Source organism: Phoxinus phoxinus (genome assembly GCF_949152265.1).
Source record: "Phoxinus phoxinus genome assembly, chromosome: 20".
In the NCBI taxonomy this organism is placed as follows: Eukaryota; Metazoa; Chordata; class Actinopteri; order Cypriniformes; family Leuciscidae; genus Phoxinus; species Phoxinus phoxinus.
In genome coordinates, this window is record NC_136895.1 from 14647233 (window position 1) to 14674862 (window position 27630).

General features: G+C 38.7%; 2 protein-coding genes across 5 annotated transcripts in view; one reads left to right on the forward strand and one right to left on the reverse strand.

Moving 5' to 3' along the window:
- Positions 1-16700: 16700 nt before the first annotated feature.
- Positions 16701-20861, forward strand: s1pr3a (sphingosine-1-phosphate receptor 3a). Of its 2 annotated transcripts, none has more exons than XM_079593722.1 (2): positions 16701-17061; positions 17911-20861. In XM_079593722.1, exon 2 carries the CDS (start codon positions 18021-18023, stop codon positions 19206-19208), a length of 1188 nt encoding a protein of 395 aa, XP_079449848.1. In that variant the 5' UTR covers positions 16701-17061; positions 17911-18020; the 3' UTR covers positions 19209-20861. The 2 variants fall into 2 exon arrangements, with proteins under 2 accessions (XP_079449848.1, XP_079449849.1); XM_079593723.1 differs by having other exon boundaries at positions 16707-17021.
- A 5664-nt stretch (positions 20862-26525) lies between these two features.
- shdb (Src homology 2 domain containing transforming protein D, b) overlaps positions 26526-27630 on the reverse strand; it is a 29368-nt gene continuing 28263 nt past the window's right edge. For all 3 annotated transcript variants that reach the window (XM_079593680.1, XM_079593681.1, XM_079593679.1), the window contains one exon: positions 26526-27486. In XM_079593680.1, coding sequence (XP_079449806.1) covers positions 27300-27486 — 187 coding nt within the window. In that variant the 3' untranslated portion in view covers positions 26526-27299. The remainder of the gene's footprint in view (positions 27487-27630) is intronic.

Below are 27630 nucleotides of genomic sequence, written 5' to 3' on the forward strand. Positions count from 1 at the left end.
GTAGGGGCGTATTTATTTTGGTGATTTCAAATATCAACAGCATTTTTCAGAAACTTTAGCTTTGATTTAGTCAGCATAGAGTAGCCTAATAAACCATAAGAACATGTTCATGCGCATACACAAGACTTCAAAAATTCCTTCTCCAGTCACCACTTCTCTTTAACTGTAGGCCTAATATTGTTCTCTTTTCTATGAGCTGTTAAAATGAAAGCAGACACTCATTTTGAGAATAATCCTTCGTTATACCTCAAATGTCCTGGACAATCAGAAATGATTTTCTCATGTTTCAGTCATCTGAAAACTGATTTATCAAATCACTCTAGGCTACTAATTACTCACTTGTAATTTCATCAGTTAACTTACTTTATTAATATGTTCCTTCCTTTCTATGAGATCCCCCAGATTAAGCACCAAAACAATAGCAGAATTTCGAACACATGATAGGCAAAAATATGAACTTAAAATTAATTTAGCCCAACTAATGTCTGGAGCATAGACTAAAACAACATTTCTATGTTTGATTCAGAACTCAGGCTTTTCTTCTGAGTTTTTGAACTTTGATTAATTTCGAATCCAAACGTCTGATTCCACAGAATTTAGAATCTAACTTAAAACTGAAAATAAACAGCACGTTTAAAGGTTTTGAAAATGTTAAAACGACGACACGTTATGACAACGAAGAATTGAAATTCGAATCATATTGTTAAAAATGGTTCAACCTCACATGCAATCTTTATGTAATATTTTGATTCATATATTTTACCAGTGGATTTAGGATGTTGGAAAGCATGTTCTTCTGGTGAACCGAATAAAAACATGATTACATTTCCGCTGAAACGTTTAAAATAGAAGTGCTGATAGTTAAAATGAATGAGTTACTCATGCCTTTATAAACATAAATACTATTTCCTGCCATTTGCCAAATCTTCTATCGCAATGAAAGCATTACAGACATTGAAATGAAGATAAGCTGAAAACAGCTCATTTGAGAATGTTTGCGGAGTTTGTCACTGATATTATAATAATATATTTTCTTTTGGTGCAGTATTCAAGATATTTCATTTTATCATTATTTGTTTTGATTATTTTTAAAGCAGACACCATCAAAAGCATCAGTGGTTTGGCAGTGGTACCAACAAACCACCAGAAGGGGGCAACATCACCTCAAGACTTTCTTAAAAGTGTTCTTTCTGGAGGTCAGACAATACATTAATCGAACTTTTTGACAGTGATATCTAAAATTATACACCGACACAAGATGAAGTCTTCAGTCATATCAGTCTTCTAGAAATAGCAGTTATTCGTGAAGGTTGTCCCGCATCGTGGTGACAGGATGTTGATATATCCAGCCAAGTATTAGTCACTTTAGCCTGTCTCGCGCACTGGTTCAGGCGGACACAGGCTGACAGGTCAGCTGTGACAGGACAGGCTGACAGTGGTCAGGTCAGCTGTGTTGGTGTTTAAGGGACATAATAAACGACCTTGTCATTGTAAACAAAATGAGGAAGAATATTTGTTGTCCATGTTTTTGTGGTCCTGTTTGTGGATGTCACAAGTTCAAGTCTGGGCTAACATGATGCCCGTGCGTTGTGTCTGAGCATTACGGATTTATCATGTGACTTAGAGGAATTTTAAAGTAATGTAGCCTAATTCATTGCTTTTACGTTTACACTAAAACAATTATATGATTAATAAGTCATGACAACATATGTTTTTACATTGCTTTAACTCATCAAAATATGTTAAGCTATTTTAAACTTTTTTAATAAGATGATCCAACTCATATTTTGTGTCAGTTTAATGTAATTTAAGTTGAACCGACTTAAACATCCAAGTTACATGTACTTCAAAATGTAAGGCAATACTTTCACACACCAATTTTTTACAGTGCACTAACACACACACACACACACACACACACACACACACACACACACACACGGACACACGGACAAAAACATCATGTTTCTAACATGTACCACTCTCTTTCTCTCTCACAGTATAAACAGGATGTTTATGCCAGTTTAAGGGACGTAGACAAACCGAGAGCTGATGGTCAGATAGCCCACTGAGTTCCCAGAGTAAACCTCATTCTTCAATCTAGATTAACTGGGATTAACACCTCCATTCTGTTTAGTTTAGACTGCCGCAGGGCTGAAGCTTTTCCTGTAGCGGCAGGCGACGTGTTTTAGGATCGGATCCCAATTGCCTGTGCTTATTTCACTGAGCCTGGGTTTCTTTTCATAACAGCAACACACCGTCCGAGTTCTCACAAAAATAGGATTATCCGAAAGTAAACATGCAAAGTTATGTTCGCAGATATACGGCCATAATAACGACTCAAAACATGCTATTTACTTTTATGAGTAATTCGACTCAACTTGCGAATGATTAAACGGACAAGAGACCATAATATCCCTGCTGGGAAAAAACAGCCTACGCTGGTTTACTGGTTTTAGCTGGTCTTCCTGGTTTAGTGGGCTGGTCTTAGCTGGTCCAGCCAAAAACCAGCTGAACACCAGCTTGACCAGGCTGGGAGACCAGCTTAAACCAGCTAAAACCAGCATCTTGAAGGCGGACCAATTAGAAACCACCTTGTGACGCAACATGCTAATAACCACCTTTGCATTGAGTTTTGTGAAAAGATTATATATCTCTATGTGCGACAATTTGATACAAAACTGTGACAGTAATAATAAAAAGCCTCCTAAATTGTAAATTAGTATGGCATTTATTGCAGTTTTTTTAAATAGTTTCCTCTCAGGTCATTGTAGATTATAGCTGGAGGCAGTTCTAGTAAAGCCAGAGGTGGTTAGTTTCCTGTAAGCAGCAATTAAAGTTGACCATTTTACCCAGGGCAGCCTCTCTGTTTACCTTTACAAATATCCCTCTCTTTCCTCACGTTCTGCTGTTTTATTTTCAGTATAGTTAACTTAAATAGTTTTGAATTCGGTGTATCACAGAGTTCAAAAAAGTGAGATTAAGAGACAAAAAAATAACCAAGGATGTCAACAGAATTAGCTTAGCTGCATGTAGCGCTAATTTAACCTCTTGATGTGACACAAGAGATTCAGTGTTGCAGGACTTTAAGTGTTATTTTTCCAAACATACACAGCAAGTTGAGTGTAATTTGGGCCGCGAGTGGTGTCATTAAACCGGCCAGACACACAGCGCATTCACGCTCTGACTCAGGTACACACAAGTGCCTTAGATATCCAACACAATTCCTCTCTTGTGTAGGAATTCAACTCAAACGGTTAGCACTAACACGCTATACAACATTGTTGATTTACTCGAAGTGTTGTGGAATCATTCAACGGCCATTTCCAAAGGTCTTATATGAAAAAGCAACATCTTGAAAAGCATTGGCTGACAGATACTGAGTGTTAAGCTAAACATTCAGTGCCTAGCGCTCTCCAAGGTAAATATAGCCTTGGACACCAACTAGCATTTGAACATATTTCTTTTTCATTTGCATAAACATGTATTACAGCGAAATATACTTCATTCGCTACCCTAAACAAAACTTAAAATGTCAGTTGAGGACAAATTGTAAGCCATCAAATACTATTAATGTTTTGTCACTCTTTCCGAGTGAAGAAAAAAAGGCTTAGCCTTTAACGCTAGTCGTGACTGTCAGCCTCCTCAGAGAGGGTTCTGTTTTAATCTTTTGGTTCCAGTCCATAGAAAACAATTCTTCAGAGCTGATGTGGAATGGATGCCGTGAGAATCAACAACCCTTTTGCGAAGCCGTGATTTGATATGAGGCACATTATTACTGATAAAACTCCTTCCCAGGAGGCACCTCAACATGAACCATTTATGGGCGTGTTGACCCACAGCTAAAAATACTTTGGAAAACTGCTGTTGAACGCCACAGACCCTTTCTACAATTTAATAGAGACTGAAGAGGATATGATTAAAGGCCCGTTCACACCAAGAACAATAACGATGACAATAAAGTCCACACCAAGTCGGGTGGATTCTGATTGGCTGTCAATGTTTTTATTGCTCATCATCTGGAACAAATCGTTCTGAAAGTGATTCTAACAATATTGTTCCTCCGAGTTGTTATCGTTGTATTTGTGGTATGTACTTTGCTATTCTTTATAGTTATACAGTAGGTGTTATCATCAATAAATAGACCTCAAAGGGGTCCTATTATGCTTTTTCACTTTTTCAACTTCAGTTGGTGTGTAATGTTGCTGTTTATCATAAAAAAAAATCTGTGAGGTTACAAAGCTCAAAGTCCACTTCAACGGGAGATATTTTATTGAACAGAATCCACTTTCCAAGATCTACAATGAACGGCTCATTTGGACTAAAACGTGAATTTTCCGGGCTTTGTGAAGTCATAATGTTACTCATTTTGAATAATCTCAGCCCACAGAATGCACAAAAAGGGGACGAGGCCTGGTTGAGCTGCATTAGAGAAGACATGGTTTTTGTCCACCCCGTTTCCAAAACTAATTTGTGGCTGACGAGAGTGGTTCAATTTGATTTTAAACACTGTTCCTGAACATTGTAACCACAACATTGATCTGTGTGCTGCACATTTTACGGAGAACAGCTTCCAGAACCTGAGAGTAATGCAGGCTACACTCAAAAGCTTCTCTTGAAAACTTGTAAGTATGTCTTATTATTTGTAGTTGTGTTTTCTATTAACAGTTCCAGTTATAAGTTTTATGTTGTTGCTACGATGTAAACAAAGGGCAAAGCTTTGCCTCCGCTCGCCTGCTAACTAACGTTATTACAGTATTGATGTAATGTTTACTGTAGCTTTTGTGAGCTCTCGCTTTTGTAAGGCTGTTCAGTGTTCACCGCTCCTTAGGGAAATGAACCATGGTTTTGTGATCGATTACTGTTTGTATTACTGTAGTTTTTGATTTAATGGTGAATAACATCTTACAGTATTTAAAATGTATAAAAAAACAAAAATAAAAACACTCTGAAACGTCCTGTGAAAACCGTGCTTGCAAAGTCCGGACATGAAATCTGTTCTGGACGATCCTCTTGTTTGTTTTTAAATTTCTAAGTCTGAATCAGGCTTGAATCGGTTTGAAATTGACGCCGTCCTTAATATTCACACCTGAGCAGATGAAACTCGCAGTTATGGTAAGGTGTCGTGACATTTCCCGAAGACGTGGTGCCAATCCCAACACACTGGCCAGCTAACCAATCACAGCACATTTCGTATTTAGAAGGAGGGGCTTCATCGAAACATGAACTAATAACGATTTTAACCCAGACTGGGGAGAGAGGTGCTGTAATAAGCATGAAAGCATACTCTATACACCCCAAAAACAAAATCAAGACTTCGTATAAGGGCATAATAGGACCCCTTTAAATCACTAAAATCTTGAAAATGTAAAAGTTATGAATCTTAAACATTTAAAGTTAATTAAAAGTTGTGAATTTATATTGAAACTAATGTGTTTTCAAAATTTCTGACAGGTCAACCCAGGCAAGGCACAACAAAGTGACAAAACACTGACCGTTTTCGTCCTAACCAGCCACGACACTTGCTTTCTATTTCTGTTGCTGACTTGGTAGCCCCGCCCCCTGCGGAATCTCACTGGCTCCTCATAACTGTATGATCAACATCACGTTCTGATTGGCCATGACTATGCCACATCAGTTCAGTTTCACCACATCAGAACAGTTTCGCATTTGAGACCTTTGAAATTTGTTAACATGGACATTGTGTTTTCAATATATAATTTTAACTTTAACACGAGATAAAATTGTGACAATAAAAGGCTTTTCACGGAAAAAAAATTTAGAATCACTTTTAAGTCTAAGGTAGGAAGCAACATTCCAGAGCCAAGAACACGTTTTTCCATTCTAATGCGTTACTTTTCCATTATTTTCCGTAAACGTGCTAGACGGATGTGTTTGACCATTGTGCTTGCATCTCGCATCGACCATGTGTTTTATCCTTTCACTGCCCTGTGTCTCTAACTGCAAAAATTCTGTGTGAATGGCCCTAACACAGCTAAAGTTATTGCAAATTGAAATGTTTACAGAGTGAACTGCTAACATACAATGTGATATAATACAACAATATAACCCAGAAATAGGGCTGTAAACGATTAATCGCGATTAATCGAATTCAAGATAAAAGTTTGTGTTTACATAATATATGTGTGTGTATTGTGTATAATTATTTTGTATACTTAATATAAATACACACACATGCATGTACTGTATATATTGAAGAAAAATTTGTTATTTATATATAAAATAGTTATATTTATATATAATATAAATCATATAAAAATATATATGCATTATATAAATGCAGATATATTTCTCAAATATATACATGCATGTGTGTGTATTTATATATACAAAATAATTATACACAATACACACACATATGTTATGTAAACACAAACTTTTATTTTGGATTCGATTAATCGATTAATCGTTTACAGCCCTACCCAGAAATATGTAAAAAAAATACCCTGGATTAACAATTTTAATATCTTGCAAACAAAGACATAGGCCTACGCCAAATCTGACTTAGCTAACGGCTAACTGGACTCTCCATTCAAACTTAATTCAAACTGTGTTTTACTTCAAAAAGAGACTGCTTTTCATCCAGTCTGTCAGTTGGGAGGAGGCAAAGGAAAGGATGAGCTCACTAGAGACTAGAGAGATAATTCCACATCAATTCAATTCTTTCTTGGTGTCTTTCCTTCCCCACGCCCAGCTTCATGCTAAGTTTATTTTCACACCACATTCTCGTAAGGAAGCCTCCCAGCCAGAACCACGTGACCTTCCAGCATCTTCAACCTCCACACCTTCACCTCACCACAGGTCACTCTAAGCACCCATTCAAGCGTGCCGTAGCGTTAGCCATACGCTATGTCCGCCTGCAGACCCCCCACAAAAAGAGCCCAGTTCTAAAAACACGCTCAGTCTCAGAGGTGTATAAACACAGGTGCTGTGCAGGGCGGTAAGGAGAAAATGTGCCAGACAGATGCGCTTTAAAGATCTCAGGAGTGGTCCAAAATTAGTTTTTTTTTTTTTTTTTCAAGTCTGTTGTCCTGGTTGTGTGTAGGCTGATTCAAGACCAGCGGGCACTGTCACCACGCCAGACTTTGTTATCTTAATGCAGCTTAAAATGCAACAGATCATAAGGATTTTCATGGTTAGTAAAATGAAATTGTTTATAACCGTGATCGAAAAACCCTGAGAATATTTGAAGTACATCCACAGCCCTATCAATAACACTCAAAACAGTAACAGAAGTTTGTGGTTACCAAAGCTATATGTGATCTCAACATGACGGATCCCTTAAAGGAACACGCCGACTTTTTGGGACTTTAGCTTATTCACCGTATCCCCCAGAGTTAGACAAGTCCATACATACCCTTCTCATCTCCGTGCGTGCCGTAACTCTGTCTGACGCACCCACCGCTAGCCTAGCTTAGCACAAAGACTGGAGGTAAACGGCTCCAGCTAGCATACTTCTCCCAACAAGTGACAAAATAACGCCAAAAAATACAATTAGAAGATGGCGGTGTCTCATGTGACCTTGTTATTTGTACACGCTTTGACTATACAAATCACAACATGTAAATAGGAAAATGTTGGCGTTATTTTGTCACTTATTGGGAGCAGTATGCTAGCTGGAGCCGTTTACCTCCAGTCTTTGTGCTAAGCTAGGCTAGCGGTGGGTGCGTCACACAGAGATGAAAAGGGTATGTATGGACTTATCTAACTCTGGGGGATACGGTGGATAAGCTCAAGTCCCAAAAAGTCGGAGTGTTCCTTTAAGGGCATAAAACTTTTTTCTTAACATATTTCAAAAAGTAAGACTAATTTTGTACTAAAACATAAGTGCATTATTAGCAAAACTAATAGTGATGATTACTATCATAACCTGGCTATCTGTGGTATTTCAAGAATAAATATACAGTAGTTTAAGGGAAATATCAAGGATGGAAAATTATGGTATCATCGCTACAAAAATATCTCATGTCTATGTTTATGAAGCTAAAGCGCACTGAACTGCAGTAACACGGGGTGAAAAAGAACCCTTATTTGGGTAATAAGGATTTACTATCAGGCGGCGTTCTCTAGTGACGGGGTTTTAAAGTTATTGAGGGTAATACGGCGTGAAATGTTGTTTTTAGCACTTTAGTTGGCGAGGCACACTCGTGGAGCCATGGAGCTTTGGGAAGGTTGGTTCAATAGTTAGACAGTCTTGTTCTTCATTGGATGCGGTGAGAAGGTCAACAGGGCACGTGCTACCTCTGCAGATCTCTATCTCCGCTCTTTATGTCGTCACTCCTCTATTCATCCTCTCTTCTGTCTGTGTAGTGGAATAGTGGCACTGAATTATTCTGCTGGACAGAAATAATAATGAGAGGATGTTACAAATAATCATACAATACATTTCAAAAGGTTTAGCGTTTTGGAAGATACTTCTCAATTTCTCACTCCGTTGAGATTGAACTCATGTAAACCAAACCTTTAAGTCTTTTGTGGCTTTCATATAACTAGACTTTTCAAACAAAATATTCAATATGTCCTGTAGCTCAACTGGTATAGTGCTAGTAATGCCATAGTCATGGGTTTGATTCCCAGAGAACACATATACTGATAAAATGTTGTTTTTTAGTTTTATGAATGCTTTTTATTTAATATTTTTTAGTTTTTTCAAAACTTTTTACAATAACTTAATATCTGACAATGTTATTGCAACTCATGCAAATTTATCGCACATCAAATTTAGCTGAGAAATAACTCCCAAATGATCATTTAAAGTCATTATTGTGTTAAATGAGAAAAGCATCAAATCCAAACATCCCTTTAATGTTTTTTATTATTATTAATATATGGAATATGAAATTATTTTTTTGAATCAAATAATGAATGAAATAAGAAACTAAAACTGCCAGTGGGTAATTCATTCATGCATGCATTCATTCATTCATTCATTCATTCATTCATTCATTCATTTGTTCATTCGTTTAAATGGCTGATTCATTTTGGAATGAAGTCAATGGCTCTCTTTAGCCATTGAATCATTGGTTCACCTGATTGATTCACTCATAACGTGAATTCATTGAGAAACACTGCTGTCTTGCTTAGAGACGCAGAATCGTTTAATCTCTTTATTATATGTCATTTTCGTTAACAAAAACTGACAATATTGCATCTAAAATATAATAAAAATATTAACTTTTAACCATTAATTTGCACCAGTGCTATTCGGAAATAAAAACAGCAATCGTGCGATATTTCTCAACTATATCACATATGATATAAATATGAGACAAAAACTCATGGGACATTTTGCCCCAATATCTTGAATTTAAGTGGGAATATAACTGCTTTCTAATTGGCTGCATCACGGAGTGAGTTGAAATGTCAGGTGACCTATAGCTATTTCTGGGACAGGCATGTTAAATGTGTTAATAATTGTAACATATTTGTGTGTTTGTTTGTTTGTATATTTACAAACTTTTATGTTAGACGTGATTAATCAATAGTTTCAATAAAAAAAAGTAATGGCGCTTTTCCACTGCACAGTACCAGCTCGCCTTGGCTCGCCTCACCTCGACTCGACTCGCCTCTGTTTGGTTTTCCACTGTGTAAAAGTTGTACCAGTACCTGCTTCCAGGTACTTTTTTTCGTATCACCTCCGGCGAGGTTCTAAGCGAGCCGAGGCGAGCTGAGGCGATACTAAAACGTGACGTGACACATGGGTGACTGCTGATTGGTCAGAGAGAATCGTCACTATTCACTGCGCCATCATTGCACGCGCCAGACGGAGTATCCTGAATAACCCCGGCATTTTTAAATAGTTTTGCCAGAGATTGCGTGATATACCCATTACTAATATTATGTAAAACAGCATACACTCGATTTCCTCCATTGTCCTGTGTGTGTGGGTAGCGGGTGTGTGTCGCGTCGCTATGACGACCACCAGGTACTATTGTGGAAGTACTATGCAATGGAAAACGGAGCGAAACGCGAGCCGAGCCGAGCCGAGCCGAGCTGAGACGAGCTGAGTCGAGTCGAGCTGGTACTGGTAATGGAAAAGCGCCATAAGAGTTTCGTGCTGCCTAAAAATATTATGTTTAGTCAACTCAAATATCACATTTCAAGTTGACTAAACTTAAAATTTTAAGGCAGCGTGAACACTTACTTTTTAAAGTTGAAACAACATTTTTTTACAGTGCACTAACACACACACACACATGCAAGCACGCAAATATTAAATAACTATACAATTAAAATATTACTGTATAACTTTTTTATATATGTGCATTATTTTTATGTATATTATATAGTATGTGTAATTAAGTGTCTTCACCAGAATTTCCCATAGTCACATATTAATGCATCCAGGGTCCATATGCAATCTTCAGTTGGATTTCCCGCAGATGCACATCAAGAAGTAGGGAGTTGAATAATAACATATCTTGGAATGTCTCCTTCACTTAAAATAGTTTTGACAATTTACAGGCGACTGAAAATGAGGACGTGTTAAGAAGAGTGAGGACTGGATGATGACTGGACCTAAGATGTTTTCCAGGCTGTTTGAAGACATACTGGTCCAGATGTTTGATAGTGTGAGACAAAGGTCAAAATAAGACGCATTCAGAATCACTCCAGCCTTCTGTAACATCCTTGAGGGAGTCTCATTTTGACCTTGTCTCACACTATCACTAAACATAGAATAGCTTTTGTTTGGACATATGGAGCCAAAATGCATATTTTTTGAATTCCCGAGAACACACATGCTTTGGTCCAATCCGTGGGGACAGAGATGGATTGATTTAATAGATGACCTCTTTCTACACTCGACATCTAACATGAAATGGACACATCTAGGCACATCCCCACCCTCAAGCGTTTGGATAAGAAAAGCATTCCCAGCCTTGCTGTTGTCTTGAAAGTGCCGAGTAGATTCAAAGTGCTAGAGTTGTTTACATGACGGCCATCCAAGTTTTTCACAAGTTATTTTCAACAGCAAAGGGCAAAAGTTTATTTAGTGCAAGCCAGTGCAAGTGTTTGCAAGCCAAAATAAATCTACATGGTTAAAAAGTTCCTCTTGTAAATGACATCTCACACATGACCCCCATACACATACAATAGCGTCATTATGGCTATATATGATCATTATCATTATGATGGTTAAAAAAGTAAGTTAAAAATGTAGACCTACAATTATAAAGGCATAGCTTTGTTGTTTATAAGAATATGTCAATATATGTAATAACTATACTAACCCTGAATCTACCCCTAAACCTAACCTCAACCCATGTAGTTACCGCATATTACCCAGTACTTTCTTAGGTATGTACACTGTAAGTACAGGTAAGTGTACGATTTTAAACTGTAGAGAAAAAAGCAGTTTAAATAGGACTCTAGGAGGTACAACAAATGTCAAAAGTATTCTTAGACCAGTAGATAAGACAATGGGAAAAGCCAAGATAAGATACTCTTCACACTCGTATCAGCAGATTTGGTCTGAGAGGACTCTGATTGGTATACAAACAGGAATTTTAGTACATTTACATTTTACATTTATGCATTTGGCACACGCTTTTATCCAAAGCGACTTACATTGCATTTTAAGGTACACATTTACATTCTTATCAGTTCTAGCTTTCCCTAGGAATCGAACCCCTGACATTGGCGTTGCAAGCGCCAACGCTCTACTGTTTGAGCTACAGGAAGGCTACAGTAGACGTTATTGGATCCCTGAAGGATCATGAGAACGTGGATGTGAGAACCGACCGTTATGTTCTGATGTGGCGTGGATGTGCCACTAATGGAAAAAGAAGCTTTTATTGATGGGAACTTGTAAAATGTGGTAAGTTACTGTATAAGCAAAAGCCAGATGTTTGGTGTCTGAGCGCAGGCGTATGGGTATGGGCTCGGGGCAGTTAGGATGGAGGGATGGGACGGGGCAGAAAGGTGAAGGCCCGAGAGATTTTCCATTTTCCTACACTCATAAACACATACCCCTTGAGTTCCCACTGAACTTTACATTCCACACCAGCCAACTCACCATTAAGTTCAGTGTCAGGAAGCCTTGACTCACAGCAGTACCCATAAGCATACCAAACACCAGCCCAATAAATCTAGCACGGTGCTATTAAAAACATACCTCGAAAATGACCGGCTGATTACTCGGAAGAGAAATCACCAGGGACTTTGTGTCTACGGCATCTCCTTTCCCCAAAGTCCAAGTTAAACAAAATGTGGAAGTAGGACTCAACGGCCATAACAACGTCTTCTGGATGTTTTTGATAGAATTAATGGCATCTACACTCATACGTCATCCACATTAATCTGGATAAGTAAAAAATAAATATTTCTCTTTGTTTTGACCTTCCGCCTACACTGAGATGGCATTTTGTCGAGTGAAAACAGCTTTTTAAAGCTGCTCTACCAAGTGGATGAATTTGAAAACATCGTTTTTGGGACTGTATAGAGATAATAAATAATAATTATTATGTATGAGTCATGTGATGCATATTATACCCATAGATATGTATGATGGAACTGGCATTCACATATATTCACATTCATAGTACCTTGTATCACTTAAATGTTACCTTGTATAATCTTCTAATCACCAGTGTTGGGGGAAATGCATTACATTGTAACAAGTGCACAAGTAATCAGATTACTTTCTTCAAGTAACTTGTATGTAACACATTACTTTTAAATTTACAACAAAATATATGTTTCTTTGTGCATTTCTTTTTGTCGAATAATAGGCTAAATGATCCACCTCAAGCGAGTGTACAAGTTTCATGTTGGAGATCCAAAAATATGCATAATATATTTATTTAGTCATATAACCAAAATATAATTGGGTAATAGGCCTATTATGCGACCGATTTAAAATACTAGCCTATACTTACATTATTTCAACAGCCAAATTAAGCCAATTATGACATACATAAGTTTCAGAATACCGCTTCACAAATAAACGAAGGCCATTCAAGTTTTTTAGCCTACTTTATTGTCATGTGCTGGAAATGCAAATAGCGGTCAAATATAATAGATCATCGGCAAAACATGGCACGGAACCTGTGTAGCGGTCCACTTCTTAAAAGTCCCCCAATAGCCAAATCATTTTATTCCATAAAACTCATCTTTAATCACCAAAATTACATATTTAAAAGTTTTTTCCTTGAAAATTTTAAAAAATGCCTAAAAATAGCTTGAATGTAACTCTACACCCTTGCCTCATTTAGTATACGCGGTTCTATGAATATGCAGATTTGCCCCGCCTCCACTCACTCACACCAGCTCAGAGATCCACTCGTTCATGATCACACGTTGACCATGTGATTGGTTACAAGGTAGTTTGTGACGTCAAAAACACCAGGGGTTTCAAACCGCGTTTTTGAGACTGTGTTTGGTTAACTGCAGTTTTAAGGAGAAAATACTCAGCAATGGTGTTGACTTATGAATTTGCGCATGGTTTGTCTTGTGACACTAAAAACACCACTTAGACCAACAACATTAAAAGCTTGATTTTCACCACAGGGGGACTTTAATACATTATTTTTTAATACATTTGACAAGGATATAGCAAGTGATTGATAACATTATCGTTAATATACTTAATTTTCCTGAACATATGTACACGGGTCATAACAAAAATATCTTTCAATGGTGTATGAGATGGGGAAAATAAAACCACTGCGCTGTCTACTGTACATGCGTGAATTTGTATTTCCTTCAGCATAACGCTTATATATTTCACGTTTGGTGCTAAAGGGCCTTTCAATTTTCCAAAAATATAACTTTTTTGTTTGTTATTTAAAAACAGACAAGCTCAGCCTTAAAGGAGAACTCCGGTCAATTTTAACATTGAGTTAAATTTTTAGTAAATTTGCAGTGCTGTCAATACAGAGAACAACGATAAAAATCGGTGTTGCCTACACCGTGTTATCCTATTTTTAAAATTTGCACCCTATTGACTTGAATGGGGCAAATTTTTAACATGCTTTTATTTATCTTATCATCCTTGATGTGTCATTACAAGTGCCCAGCCATGTTGAGTGATTCCTTCAGAGTGAACACGGTGAATCTGACTGCATCAGATGTGAAAGATATTCATAAAAATTATGTTAATTCAACAAGCGCACAGACCTGTATTTAGTTCCTGTTTACGGTCGAAGTCCAAAGTAGTCGATTGTCGAGTTCACGCGCGTGATCATAGATAACTAAACCTATGCGCGTGAACTCGACAATCGACTACTTTGGACTTCGACCGAAAATAGGATGTAAATACAGGTATTTGCGCTGGCTGAATTAACATAATTTTTATTCATATCTTTCACATCTACTGCAGTCAGATTCACTCGTGTTCACTCTGAAGGAATCACTCAACATGGCTGGGCACTTGTAATGACACATCAAGGATGATAAGATAAATAAAAGCAGGTTTAAAATTTGCCCCATTCAAGTCAATAGGGTGCAAATTTTAAAAAGAGGATAACACGGTGTAGGCAACACCGATTTTTGTTGTTGTTCTCTGTATTGACAGCACTCCAAATTTACTAAAAATTTAGTTCTCCTTTAACACAAAAGTAAAGTAACGCAAGTAATGCTTTAAGTTGCTTTTTAATGAGTAACACAATATTGTAATGGATTACTTTTAAAAGTAACTTTCCCCAACACTGCTTATCACATTCCAAATAATATGACAGAAAATGCATGCGCAATTGCGTTAATGCTGCAAACCATGACAATTGTTCAAAATATGCCATAAAGGGAATGGTTATTTTAATTAAGTGGTGGGATATTTTGTAAAGAAAATGGTTGTGTCAGAAGAATGCTGTGTAAACTTTATTATACATGGACTCTCGGTATCATCTCAGTGAGCTTTTATTATGTTTTAAGCTGGTGCAGTAAGATTGAAGTGTTTTCAGATGTTTAACGAACACTAAGTCCAGAAGAGTGGACAGAGAGTTTCACTGCTTTCAGATATATCTGGATTGTTGTGGGCGCAGCACTAAAAAAAACACTGCAAAAACTGCTTTTTAGAACCTTTATTTTTAAGAGTGTAACTTAATGTTCCCCCCACATTTCCTTCACTCAACTTGAGATCTTCCATCTGATTGGACTGAGTAAAGTGGGGGAGATCAGAACCAAGAGAACGTGATCGTGGTCCATGCAGCGCCCCCCTCCCCAAACATTCCTTTGCCCATGCACCATCCCCAAACTGGAACGCTAGATTGGACACTGTCCTCTGGGAATACTGTGAGAATGTGAAGTCTGGTTTGTGCACAGCAAGGGAGAAACGCTTAAGTTCAGCTTTGATGTTTTTATATTTATTAATCATCGTGGAGAATGTATGGCTATTTAGAGCCAAGGTCTAATTTTAGGCCAAATGTGTCACATATGAAACCAGACAGGACTTTTGTGTTGTTTTGCATGCGTGTCTTGAGTGGATCGAGGCTCTGGGAGAGTGATGACCTGTCGCCCCAAAGGGAGGGAAAAAATGGCTTTTCCCATTTTACCATGAAAAACAATGTTTGATTAAAGAATGGATATGAGATGTTGTACGTGGAAATGTTTTGGGCCTTGGCTTGTCATCAGGCAATATATCAAATGAGGCGGGTCAAAAAAATTATTTAGGTTATTTTGGATGCCCTATTAAAAGACTAGTTTACCCAGAAATGTCGTCATTTACTTACCTTAACCTTTGTGATGTTATGAACTTGGTTTGACATTTTTTCTTCTGGGTGTGGAACACAAAAAGTGTTTCACATGCAATTAAAATGAACGTGGACCGAAGTTGGTTTCAAACTTCAAAAATCATCAAAAAGTATCATAAGAGATCACTGATCACTGAATCACTGAATCAGTGAGTTGTAGGTATTATTAATGAATTAATCATTCGGACTGGTTTTGTGAACTGGGTCATATATTCATTGAGAAAGTCTGAATCCAAAGAATGATTCGTTCACAAATCGGGCAGTGCTACTGCTAACAATAATAATGACTTGAGAAAACAGATCACAGAATTGATGGATTATACTTAAATGCCTATAGCAAAAGTCAGAAAGAAAAGCATAACATGTGAAGTAGCCTACACTGTAAAAATTATATGATCAATACATTATGAAAACTTATTTTGATGCTTTAAAAGCAATTAAAATAAATATCATAAGCAATTTTCAACATTTTATAAGTGATTCAACTCATTAAGTCAGTTTAATATAATTTAAGCTGAAATTACTTAAACATCCAAGTTGATTGTAGGCTACTTAAAAATTGAAGGCAGCAACTTTTCTTTAAATTGTAAATGCGAAATTAAATGTGGTATGCTCTAGTCAAAACTTTTTTCATTAACACTAAATATTTTTTCCTAACTTATTTCAACATGTCATTGGCCAAATCATCAAAAGAGTCTATTGCGTGTACATTTCAATGAGTAATCAAACAGCGCGCTCTTTCACTCTCGAAAATGTCGTGTAAAACACTCCTTACACTCAAGTCAGGTGTCAGAGCTAGGTCATCATTATAATGACTTATGGGGTTATGTCATTCTGCGTGACTTAACCCAATAATTTCCCTCATACGGGATGCAAGTGTAATGACAGACGTGAAAATAAAACCACAAACATCAGAGGATGCTCGCGCACGTGCGAGTTTCATCATCACTGTCTGATATTAGCGCGCGAGCCCTTTCCAAACAAACTCAAATTCAGAATCCAAACGCACACGACGGAACGATTCGCTGCCTGGAGAGAAAAAAGTGTTGAGTTCCCGCCCAGCATGAGAGGGAATGTTGTTGAGGAAAGGCGAGTTTAGGATCAGAACTCGCAGGTGAACTATTTCCATGAACAATTTGTCAGCACTTCTATTTGAGTCAACAAAAAACAAACAAACCTGGAAATAGTTCGGGAATCGAATCAGGAAAAGCGGATAAATTGCTTCAAGGATTCAAAATTCCACACGTCTGATCGTTGAGCCTACATGTTGGAAGTCTTTCATCTCCATAACATTTTATTATTTATTAACGAGTTACCCAAGATGTAGGTGCATCTCTCAGATAAATAACAGGTAAGTCGGTTTCATCACTCAAAAAGTTATAGTCTTATAAAGGAAAGCGGTCTTATTGGCATAATTTTACTTTTTATACAGAACTTTATTGATTCTATAGTATCAAATCACTAAAACTCATATCAAAATTAAATTTGAATAAGCAGCTTTTGGTTTACTTTCTTTTATGAAGACAGTATTGCGACTATAGGCTACCAAATCACCTAAGGATTATAAACTGCCATTTTGAAAACTATTTCTACCATGTAACGTTAGGTAACTTACTGTATTTTTTTGTATTTTCGTAAAATAACGTGCTTTAGTTCAGGTTAAGTGTCGCAATGCTTAAAAGAATAGCCTGTATAATAACAAAAAATACGAATATTATACAAATATAACCTACAGGTATCATTATAATTTAAGTGGAAGTCATAACACTTAATGGTGATATGACGGAATTGGTGGTAAAATTAACTTATTTTTGTGTGTCTACATGGCTAACGTTAATTTAATTATTTCTGTAGTAACAAAGTTTAAATCTAAGTTCAGGCTATACAAGAACACACAATTATTGAAAAATAGTCACTGATAATATAATACAGCCTAATAATATGATTGACAGATAGATAATGTATTATTAATTTAATGACCTTTCGAATTAGCACACAGATCAGACCTGAAAAGCTCTACACTTTCATAGACTAAAACCACATAACATGTAGGCTACCCTTCATACATATAACTTTTTGCTTGATAAACGTATGCAAACCAGCAAAAAAGTTTTCAACAGGCATATTAAACCACATTTCCAGATCTTACTATCTGTTGTCAAGTCTGATGACGTTTTCTTTGCCCTGTTTTTGGCAATAGGTCCTACAAGATTAATGTGTGAAGTGGTGGATCCCTTTTCCAACTTTCTCACTGGAAGCTGCTCATAAACGCCATCTGCTGTTCGAAAGAGTGGAGCGAGTGTGTGGAAGATGGATGTCCAGCCTGAACCTGGAATGAATGAAATTATAGTTAGCCACTACAACCATTCGGGCAAGTGGGGAAAACCAAACAGCGCCGGTACGTGCAAGACAGCCTTCCTGATTTGCATCTGTGCTCTGATTGTATTGGAGAACATCACTGTACTACTGGCGCTATGGCGCAACAAGCGTTTCCACAGCCGCATGTACTATCTTATCGGCAATCTGGCACTTTCAGACTTGTTAGCTGGAGTGGCGTACGTGGTCAACATCTTCACATCCGGCCACAATACTTATTTCCTCAGTCCCGGCCAGTGGCTTCTGCGAGAGGGGAGCATGTTTGTGGCGCTTAGCGCTTCGACCTTCAGCTTGCTCGCTATCGGGATCGAGCGCCACATGACGATGGTTCGCTTGCGTCCGTGCGAGACCGCAGGACGGGGGAGGTTGCTTGCTCTTCTGGGAGCCTGCTGGGCCGTTTCGGTCCTGCTGAGCGCTTTGCCCAGCCTCGGCTGGAACTGTTTGGGCCGAGTCCACACCTGCTCCACTGTCCTACCGCTGTACGACAAAAGCTACATAGCCTTCTGCATCAGTGTCTTCACGGCCCTGCTAGCGGCGATCGTGGTGCTGTATGTGCGCATTTACCAGCTTGTGACGTCCAGCGGGCGTAGGGTGAGCTCCCGGCCGTCGGATCGCTCGCTCGCACTTTTACGCACCGTAGTGATAGTGCTAGGGGGTTTTGTGGCCTGTTGGGCTCCTCTTTTTATGCTACTCCTGCTGGATGTGGGATGCAGTCCAGAGCGGTGTCCGGTCCTGTACAAGGTGGACTGGTTCATCGCTCTGGCCGTGCTCAACTCCGCCCTCAACCCGCTCATCTACACGTTCTCCAGCCGCGAGATGCGGACCGCGTTCATTCGAGTGCTGTGCTGCTGCTGTTCCGAGACGCCACTGGACTCTATGCCTACGGTGGCAGGGGCGGCGCTCCCGGGAATAGTTATCGCAACCGCGGAGAACAGCAAATCAAGCATGAGCGGGGTAGGCAAGTCCTCCCTGATGCGTAGTAAAGTTCCGACCCCGACAAACTCCCATCATCAGCATGGGGACACGTCTCCACCAGCTGTCACACACCCCTCAGGGCCAGGTGACCTACTGTCCGCGGTGCTGGTTAAAGCTGGCGCGCTTCCCTCGTTGGGGAAGTTTTGAGACTATGGGAGTCAGCACAAAAGAGCGGGAATTTGTTATTTCCCAAGATGTTTTGGTCACGGTTCCTGTGTGATTATGTACTGTTTTTGCAGCACTCTGAGGATTACAAAAGCTGGATTTGCTTTCATACAAAAGACAATGAGATTTTAAAGGTACTATTAAAGCATGATTGAACAAATGCTGACCAAAGGAAACACAAACTGAATTGACTTCTACATGTATTAATATTTATGAAACTGAGCATGTGCTATGAGCACATAACAGAGCCACTACAGAATGTAATCACTCGAAAAGCTTAAGTGTGCAATTTTTTTCTATCTAAATAACCCAATTTGTAAAACGTTATATTAGCTTTTCATGAAGGAAAATGCCTTAACAGTATTATATATATTATTATAGTACTCTGTGTGTAAGACTGACCTTTAACATATTCTCACAGTTTATTACTAGACAAAAACGTTTTGAATAGTTTGCTATTCTTACTTATTACACAAAGTGAGTGTTTTAAAGAAGACTGTGGATGTTTACGGTTAATATTCTGTGGATCGGTTTAGATGGCAGAATGAGGTGGTATCGTTGTGAATGTCTTGAAATTGTTTTGTTTTTTTGTCAATAGTACTTGCTAACTTACATAAAATTCTCAAAACAATTTAAGTGTTTATATGTTAGTGTGGGGGGAAAAAACTCTAATGTTAAGATTGCCTTGTAAACATTGTGTATAACCACTAGAGGGAGCTGTGGTATCACATTCAAACGGACTGCGCCACAGAGCAAATAATGTGAAGGCCATGGACACACGTTTTGTCTATGAATACAGTCAAGCACTATAATTTACAGTCGCTTGGTAGGTTCATTATAAATGGCTTTGCCTGTAAAAAAAAATTGATCAATGGCAGCAATCTTTGAGCTATACTGCAGTAAATACTAACCATTGCAGTGCTATCTAAGATCATTATAGACAACTTGCTTAAAAGGGATGGTTAACCCAAAAAATGGTCACAATTTACTCACCCTCATGTTGTTCCAAACCTGTATGTGTTTCTTTCTTCTGTTGAACACAAAAGAAGATATTTTAAAGAATGTTGGTAACCAGACAGTTGACGGCAGCCATTGACTTACATGATATTATTTTCCTACTATGGACGGCTGCTGTCAACCGTATGGTTACCAACATACTTCAAAATATATTCTTTGTGTTCAATAGAAGAAAGAAACTCATACAGGCTTGGAACAAATTAAGAGTGAATAATAAGTAATGTCAAAATTGGTTTGTGAACTATCCCTTTAAGTTCAGTCGACAGCACTTGTGACAATGTTGAATAGCACAAAAATGAAATTAGTCTAAATTTTGTGCCAAAACCTGGGTTAAAATGAGACGCTTGCAAAGCAAGAATTGCCAATATGTAAACATTAAAATAAGTATGGTTTCAATATTACTGCCAAAGTTTAACAATATGCATGTTAAGAAGATTTTAGTGCGAAAGAATCGCTTTTTAACCTTTTCAATGTGGTTATATATCAGATTTGACACAGTTGTTGTCATGACAGTAAAACAAACGTGACAACAAACTTTACACCTCTAACAATAAAACGTTTAAACGGGAGAATTAATGTAAGTGCTTTTATAAAAATATAAGCTTCACATTTCTGCATTAAAACCCTCTAAAGATTGGCCCCATTCACTCATTTAAAGTCCCCCTGTGGTGAAAATCAAGTTTTTAATGTTGTTTATATCTCTATGTGGTGTTTTTAATGTGCTTTAAGACAAACCATGTGCAAATTCATAAGTCATCACCATTGCTGAGTATTTCTCTTTAAAACTGCAGTGACAGTCTCAAAAACACGGTTTGAAAATCACTGGTGTTTCTGACATCACAAACTATCTTGTAACCAATCACGTGGTTCATGTAATATTAGCAACACACTATAAGCTGTTTGATAACAGTCAAGCAAAAGGCTAATCATATTAATTACTGTATGTGTCTGACTCTTGTAAAGAGTGATACCATTGTGCCGCGTTTACCTCAGTAAGTTGGCTGAGCTGATGTGAGTGAGTGGAGGTGGGGCTAATTTGCATATTCATAGATTTGCGTATACTAAATGAAGCAAGGGTGTAGAGTTACATTCAAGCTATTTTAAGGCATAAAGACTTTTTTTTTTTTTTAAGGAAAAATGTAATTCTGGTGATAAAATATGAATTTTAAGGGATAAAATTATTGATTACAGGGGGACTTCACAGTAGCCTGGATTTTTGCTGTTTTAACTAAAACAAGTGATTCATTGAAAATACTCGTATTCTGGTCATCAAAATTATGCCACAAATGCTGTTGATTGAGCTTAACTTCTATTGAACCAGTAATTTTCCTCATAAAGGGATAGTTCACCCAAAAATGTTCCCATAATTTACTCACCGTCAAGCTATCCTAGGTGTATAAGACTTTCTTCTTTCAGCCAAACACAATCAGTTATATTAGTGAATGTTAGTTATATTAGAGTGACCTCTGACCCAACGTATTAGAATGTAAGAGTAGCGTAAGCTTAAGCGAGAGTAGACGCCTCTCGCGTTTAAACAAAAACGGCTGGGAAACACACTCAAGACATGTCTTTAAAAAAAGTGTTTTGCTCTATTCTTTACGCTTCTGTGTTCCTCAATACGTCATGCGTCGGAAGGCAGGAAGAACAAAAAATTGAGGTTCAACATGACTTTTGTTCATATATTGAGAACATTGCGTGAACAAGTGACATTTTGTTGAAGAATGTTTTTTACAGCATTTGACAAGTGTGACATTTCAAGTAATTTACCACCCTAAGCTGTAGACACTCTCTCTCTCCATCACCGTGATCTTTGCAGTCAGGTTGACGGGGAAAAAAATAGAATACTAAACAAATCGAACTCATTTACAAGAGCCAAGGCGGTTTCCTTGGTTAAATCATGTCTGTTGGCATCTCGTAGCTGAAAACTACCGTATAAGTCATTTAGTATCACAGAATCCGTTCGTCAAGAGATTTCACACCAAACGGTTGAAGTGTCATGAAGAATCAACATCAACAAACAACAATGATGGCTAAGTGTGATTCTATAATGCGTAACCTTGAGCAAAAACAAACATCAACCCACAACACACGACAAAAAGCCTTATGCAAAGTCCTTGAAATAAGCACACGCCACATAGAGGACATTAATCCTTTTAAAGTGAGGCATTACACACTTGCCACACACAATGTGCCTCTGCACCTCATGTAATGAATGGCTCTTTGCCACAATGGATCAAAGCACGGACCACTGAGCTATTGTGGATGGCCACTATTGAGAATATTCATTTGTCTGTGTGCTTGTCAGAGCTGAGGGGAGTCTCTGTGGCTGAATACATCAGACTGGCACATTGCTTGGCTCTGCACTCAGTGTGAACAATGCCTCCATCTGGACCAGCGACTCAGGATGTGCCAATGTGAGAGCACTCAATTGATTTTCTCCCATTCGGGGTCCAGGGGTCACATTTAACAAGCTTTCAAGGGTTGACTGAGGTAGAAGGTGTTTGTGTGTACGTGTGTTGCTTAGGAAATGCGTAAGGACCAAGACCTAGAAGCCATAATAATCTCTTCATGGTTCACTTCTGGTCGAGGTTTGGAATTGGACCTCCTCATTAGCCCGTGACCAGGCTTGCAAGCCCAAGACCTGAGGATTGGTGTAGAACAATCATTAGCTAGAGCCCTGGTCTTAAAGGGAAAGTTCACCAAAAAATGAAAACTGTCACTATTTACTCTCCCTCATGTACGTTCCAAACCTGTATGACTAATTTACTTCTGGAGAACACAAAAGATGGATATTTTGAAGAACATTTTAGGTCCAAAGTTTAAACAAAGAAAGTCAATGGACTCCGAAACAAGTGCACCCCTTTCATTGTACAGACATAGACATGGAAACATTTATCAAAAAATATTTTGCCCTACAGACATTCAGCTTTGGAATGACATGAGAGTGAGTAAATATGTCGTTGATCACGCCAAAACTATTGGTACCATTTGCTAGCACTTATTAGTGCAAGGCAGGATCCAGCACCCTTGCCTCAAGACCAATCCAAATTGGATATAAAACCGGAGATAGGATGCTTCGACTAAGATGCCAGACTTTGACAAGCTGTATTGTGACAAGCCCAGTCGTATTTTTTGACAGCGCGAGTACTAATGAAGGGGTGCCACAATTATGTTAGTTACAAAATGAATAATAAAATCGACTAAATGTAATACTAAAATGCCTGGTTGTTCTTCACTGGCAGAAATAATGCAGAAAGTGTACTTTTAGCTTGCCTTTTGGGCAGCACCCCCAAAGGTACACTGTTGCAACTTACGGTATCTACCCCTAAATATAGCATATTAGTTCTTTATGAGGTAGGTAAGGTACAAAAATATTAAAAAATTCACCTTCCTGCAGAGTTGAGCTCCAATCCTAATTAAACCCAACTGAACCAGCTTTTCAAGGTCTTCAAGTCCCCATGAAATCAAAATTGAAGATTTTTGGCTTTTAGTATGAATATGTTATCCTTACTGTTATCTATAAGCTAGTGTGCTCAAAACAATGACAATTCGCTTTTAGAAGACAAAGCATTCAAAACTTATCAGATTTTCTGTCCAATCAAATGCTCTCTAGAAACTAAAGCAACCCGCCCCCCCACATTATAAATAGACACTGAAGCTGCAGCTAAAATCGGTCACTTCACACATTTAGAATTTTCTTATTGTGAATGGCACATAGTTCACTACTGTATATAGGGAACGATTTGGACAGTGTAAATATACTTTTCATTGGGGCGAATGAAGTCTGGTTTCACATTAGTGTTACGTGAACCGCTGCAGTGTGCTATGATCGTGTCTCTGGACTGGAGCAGACGGTGCACGGAGCGGATCATATGTGCAGTCAGCGCAGACCAGAAAATGTATCGGATCCCTTGAATTCTGCAAAGAATGCTATATTTGAAAGCGAAGTTGAGGAGATTAGTAGAAATTACATCAAAACATTGAAAAATGCAGCACGTTTCAAGGCACTTCAGTGGGCCTTTCAGGAGACAATTATTTGCAAATTTGTCAACAGTGTTAAATAAATGTATTCTTCCACCAGTGAGATCCCAAGGTGTATAACTTGCTTGTGAACCCTAGACTTTTAACCAAGTCATGCAAGAACCATTACCCCTTTGCCTTTAGGGGTAAGTTTGATGAAGTATGATTGTTTGATATGAATCTTGGCTCAGGACCAGGGATATCGAACCAAGGAGCATTCCTACTTGGCCTAATCACATCATACGTGCACCTGAATTACTATTATGAGACCTGGAAATCTGAGGATCATCTATCCTTATCCTCTGAAGTAGAGCCGAGGATACATTCAGTCCTCCCCCAGAGCCCTGTCTTTTTTCAATTCATTACAATAGCCTTCAGCTGCAGCCGTATGCGAGCTGCATCTGACGGGGCTTTAGGAGATAAGCTCTCCAAGATGAGGACTTTATCTGGGCCAGCTGCCCACAAGGGCGGGAGGAGGGTTCAAAGGTCAGATGTCAGTAAATTAACAGATGGTATAAGTTGCCAGTCCTCACCATAATGAAATCCAGATGACACCTTGCTTGAGCGCCGGTAACACGATAATGACGGCAGCCCTTGTGAATGCGGTTGATTTTTTTCCACCCTTCGGTGCACATCTGGGCCCCCTTTTCACTGCTGGGCTTTTGTCTAAGCTTGCGGCTGAGAAATGCCTCTCTTTGTAAGGCCTAATTATTCCATGACTAGTAAGAGCCTAATTACCAGAGGAATTAGCGCAGCTTTCATTGTGAGGAAGACGTCGTAGGGCTTTTGAGGTATTGACACAGTAGATGAGCCCCCAGTTTCAGCTGTTTAAATTTTGACCGATCTCTGGTTACAGTCTAGCAGACACACCTGTCGAAAAGGCTTTCCCTCCAAGAGTGAGTGCGTGCCTGTTTGTGGAATGTCTGAGCGAGATTAATGTGTCTGTCTCGGACAATGTGATACGAGGCGCTTGAGACGCACATGTGGACATGCCTGGATATGTGTCAGAGCAGCTGGGAACAATCGTTACCAGTAGCCAACACAGAAGCCACGAGCACTAGATGCCATCCGCCGTGGGATCGCGAGTTTTGGGGCTTGGTCGAGATTGGAGTGGTTTGAGTGTGAAATCATTTCTGGCTCCGTTGTGATCGCAGGTGTCTTTTTCAGTGAGCGCATCTGATAGATCATCATCTGCTTATAAAATATGCACATCGGTGAGGCATATCCTAAATTGTGATAGACATCTCGAAGCACACCCAAATGTTATTGCATTAAAAAGTGTGCTTGCAAACAACTCTTAATTTCCCCCTCGTTTTATCTCACCATCTTCCTTGCTGAAGTTGGAGGGACGAGGACTGATCTGAACCTCCTTCTCCGCCCGTCACACCAGTAATCATTCTCCGCCATTTCATTTGGCTGTGTAATGAAAGCAATCCCAGAACGCTTCGCTTCGGCAGAACAGAGATAATGAGGAAGCGCACACACACAAACACTGCCTGATTTAGAAAGACGGCCTTCTGTGGGGCTGCAATGGGAAAAGCAAAACGTTCACACTCGTGCTTAACATTCCATCTTTGCAATCTTTTTGTGCATGGCATGTGGTCCCAGGATAAAACACGCGTGTAGTAACCATTAACACATCTTTCTGTCAATCTCAACACCATTTTCTCTGTCTCCTGATAATAAACAATGTGAAGCTATAAAAATAATATGCATGGCAAGCTACAGCAATTAAAATGCCTACTGGTGCTTTCTACGATATCAATATGACTTCTCAAATTCCAATTTATTTATAAAGAACATTAAAACAACAATGCGAACCAAATGACTATAGCTCATTCTTGGGTTTAAGGATTTGCACAACTGTCTGTGGTTACTACATGCTGGTTACTTACTTTACGCAATCAGACTTTTCATTATCTCAGATAACAAAACAGACAAAAATATATTAAGACAAAAATTGAAGGATGGACCCAAGCCATATTTAGAGACCAGAAGATCATAGAGACAAAGGGGATGGGCTCTTTTGGCTTAGGCCAGTGTGCAACAACCTAGCAACCAGTTAGAACACCCAAGCAACCGTCCAGAATTCCTTATCAATGACCCAGAACTCTCTAGCAGCCATCTAGAACAAACTACCAACAAGGTGGTTGGTTTTGCATACATGTATGTAAAATACAAATGTAAAAATAAATAAAAATCTTGTCTATATCTCAAACTTTCTGCAACTGACATAAAATACAGTTTGAAGCATCGGTTATTAACTACTAGCATTCTCTTTAGAAAGTTTATTATATAACACATGTAAATCAGTTTACAAACAGGAGTTAAAGAAACACATTTTCAGCATTTTTCTGTATCGGTGACCTAATATACCAATTACAGGAACATCTCTGTGAGTGATCATGATTCAAACATCACATCAATCAATTGGTTTCAGCTACTGTCCTCAACATTAAAATGTGCCAACATTCACTGATCTACGACCAGCCACACTGACAAAGCTGAGGTCAAACAAAGACAATGAAAGTTTTCCAAGGACTACAGCCAAACAACATTTGTGTGTGGTCTCAAGGGTCTTACTAGAACCAAAAGGCTTTACAAATTTGAAAGAAACGATAAACGGCCGTGTGGAAATGTCTTTTACAGCAGCTATAAAAGAGCGGAGGCTCGTCCGCTCATCCTAAGAGGCTACTAATCGATCAATAAACATCAGCAGTGGCAAATTCACCATCCCAGTGGAGAATAACACAGACAGACGACTGAAGACAAGCAACAGGTCTCGCTGCCACCAGTCCAGAACGGTTCACAGAAGGTTAATTTGGTGAGATTGAAAAGAATTGTGAAATGGCATGTGAGCAGATCTAACTGTAAATGGATCTAAAGTATCTAATGTAAATGTTTGTGTCCTCAACCAGATGCTTTTGTACAATCAAGACATGAGGGTGCCATAAGTTGGTGTGCTGTATTTGTTGAATGTTCATTCCCAATGGCATATACCTCTGCCGTCTGTTTTCACTGCAGTGCTCTGACCAATCAGAGAGTCTGAACCAGCACAGGGAAGAGCAGGGACAAGTGTTCAGCTCCTTTGATGGGGAGTTTATGTGTGGTGTAAAAGTGGATCACTTCAGGGATGGTGTCAAATGGAGGGCTGTTCTGGCCCAGGATATAGCGGCCATCTTTGCATTGGCTGAACTTCATGTGCATGAAACCTTGGCAGCTCCTGAAAAAGAACATACAAAACCACTATTATTCTTTGGGCATGTGGAGCAACAAAATAAACCTGAAAATGCTTTCAACAAAACAAACACCACTTGTACCATCGTATTATACCATCGTTGAACCATAGCGCCATAGGCTTGTGTCA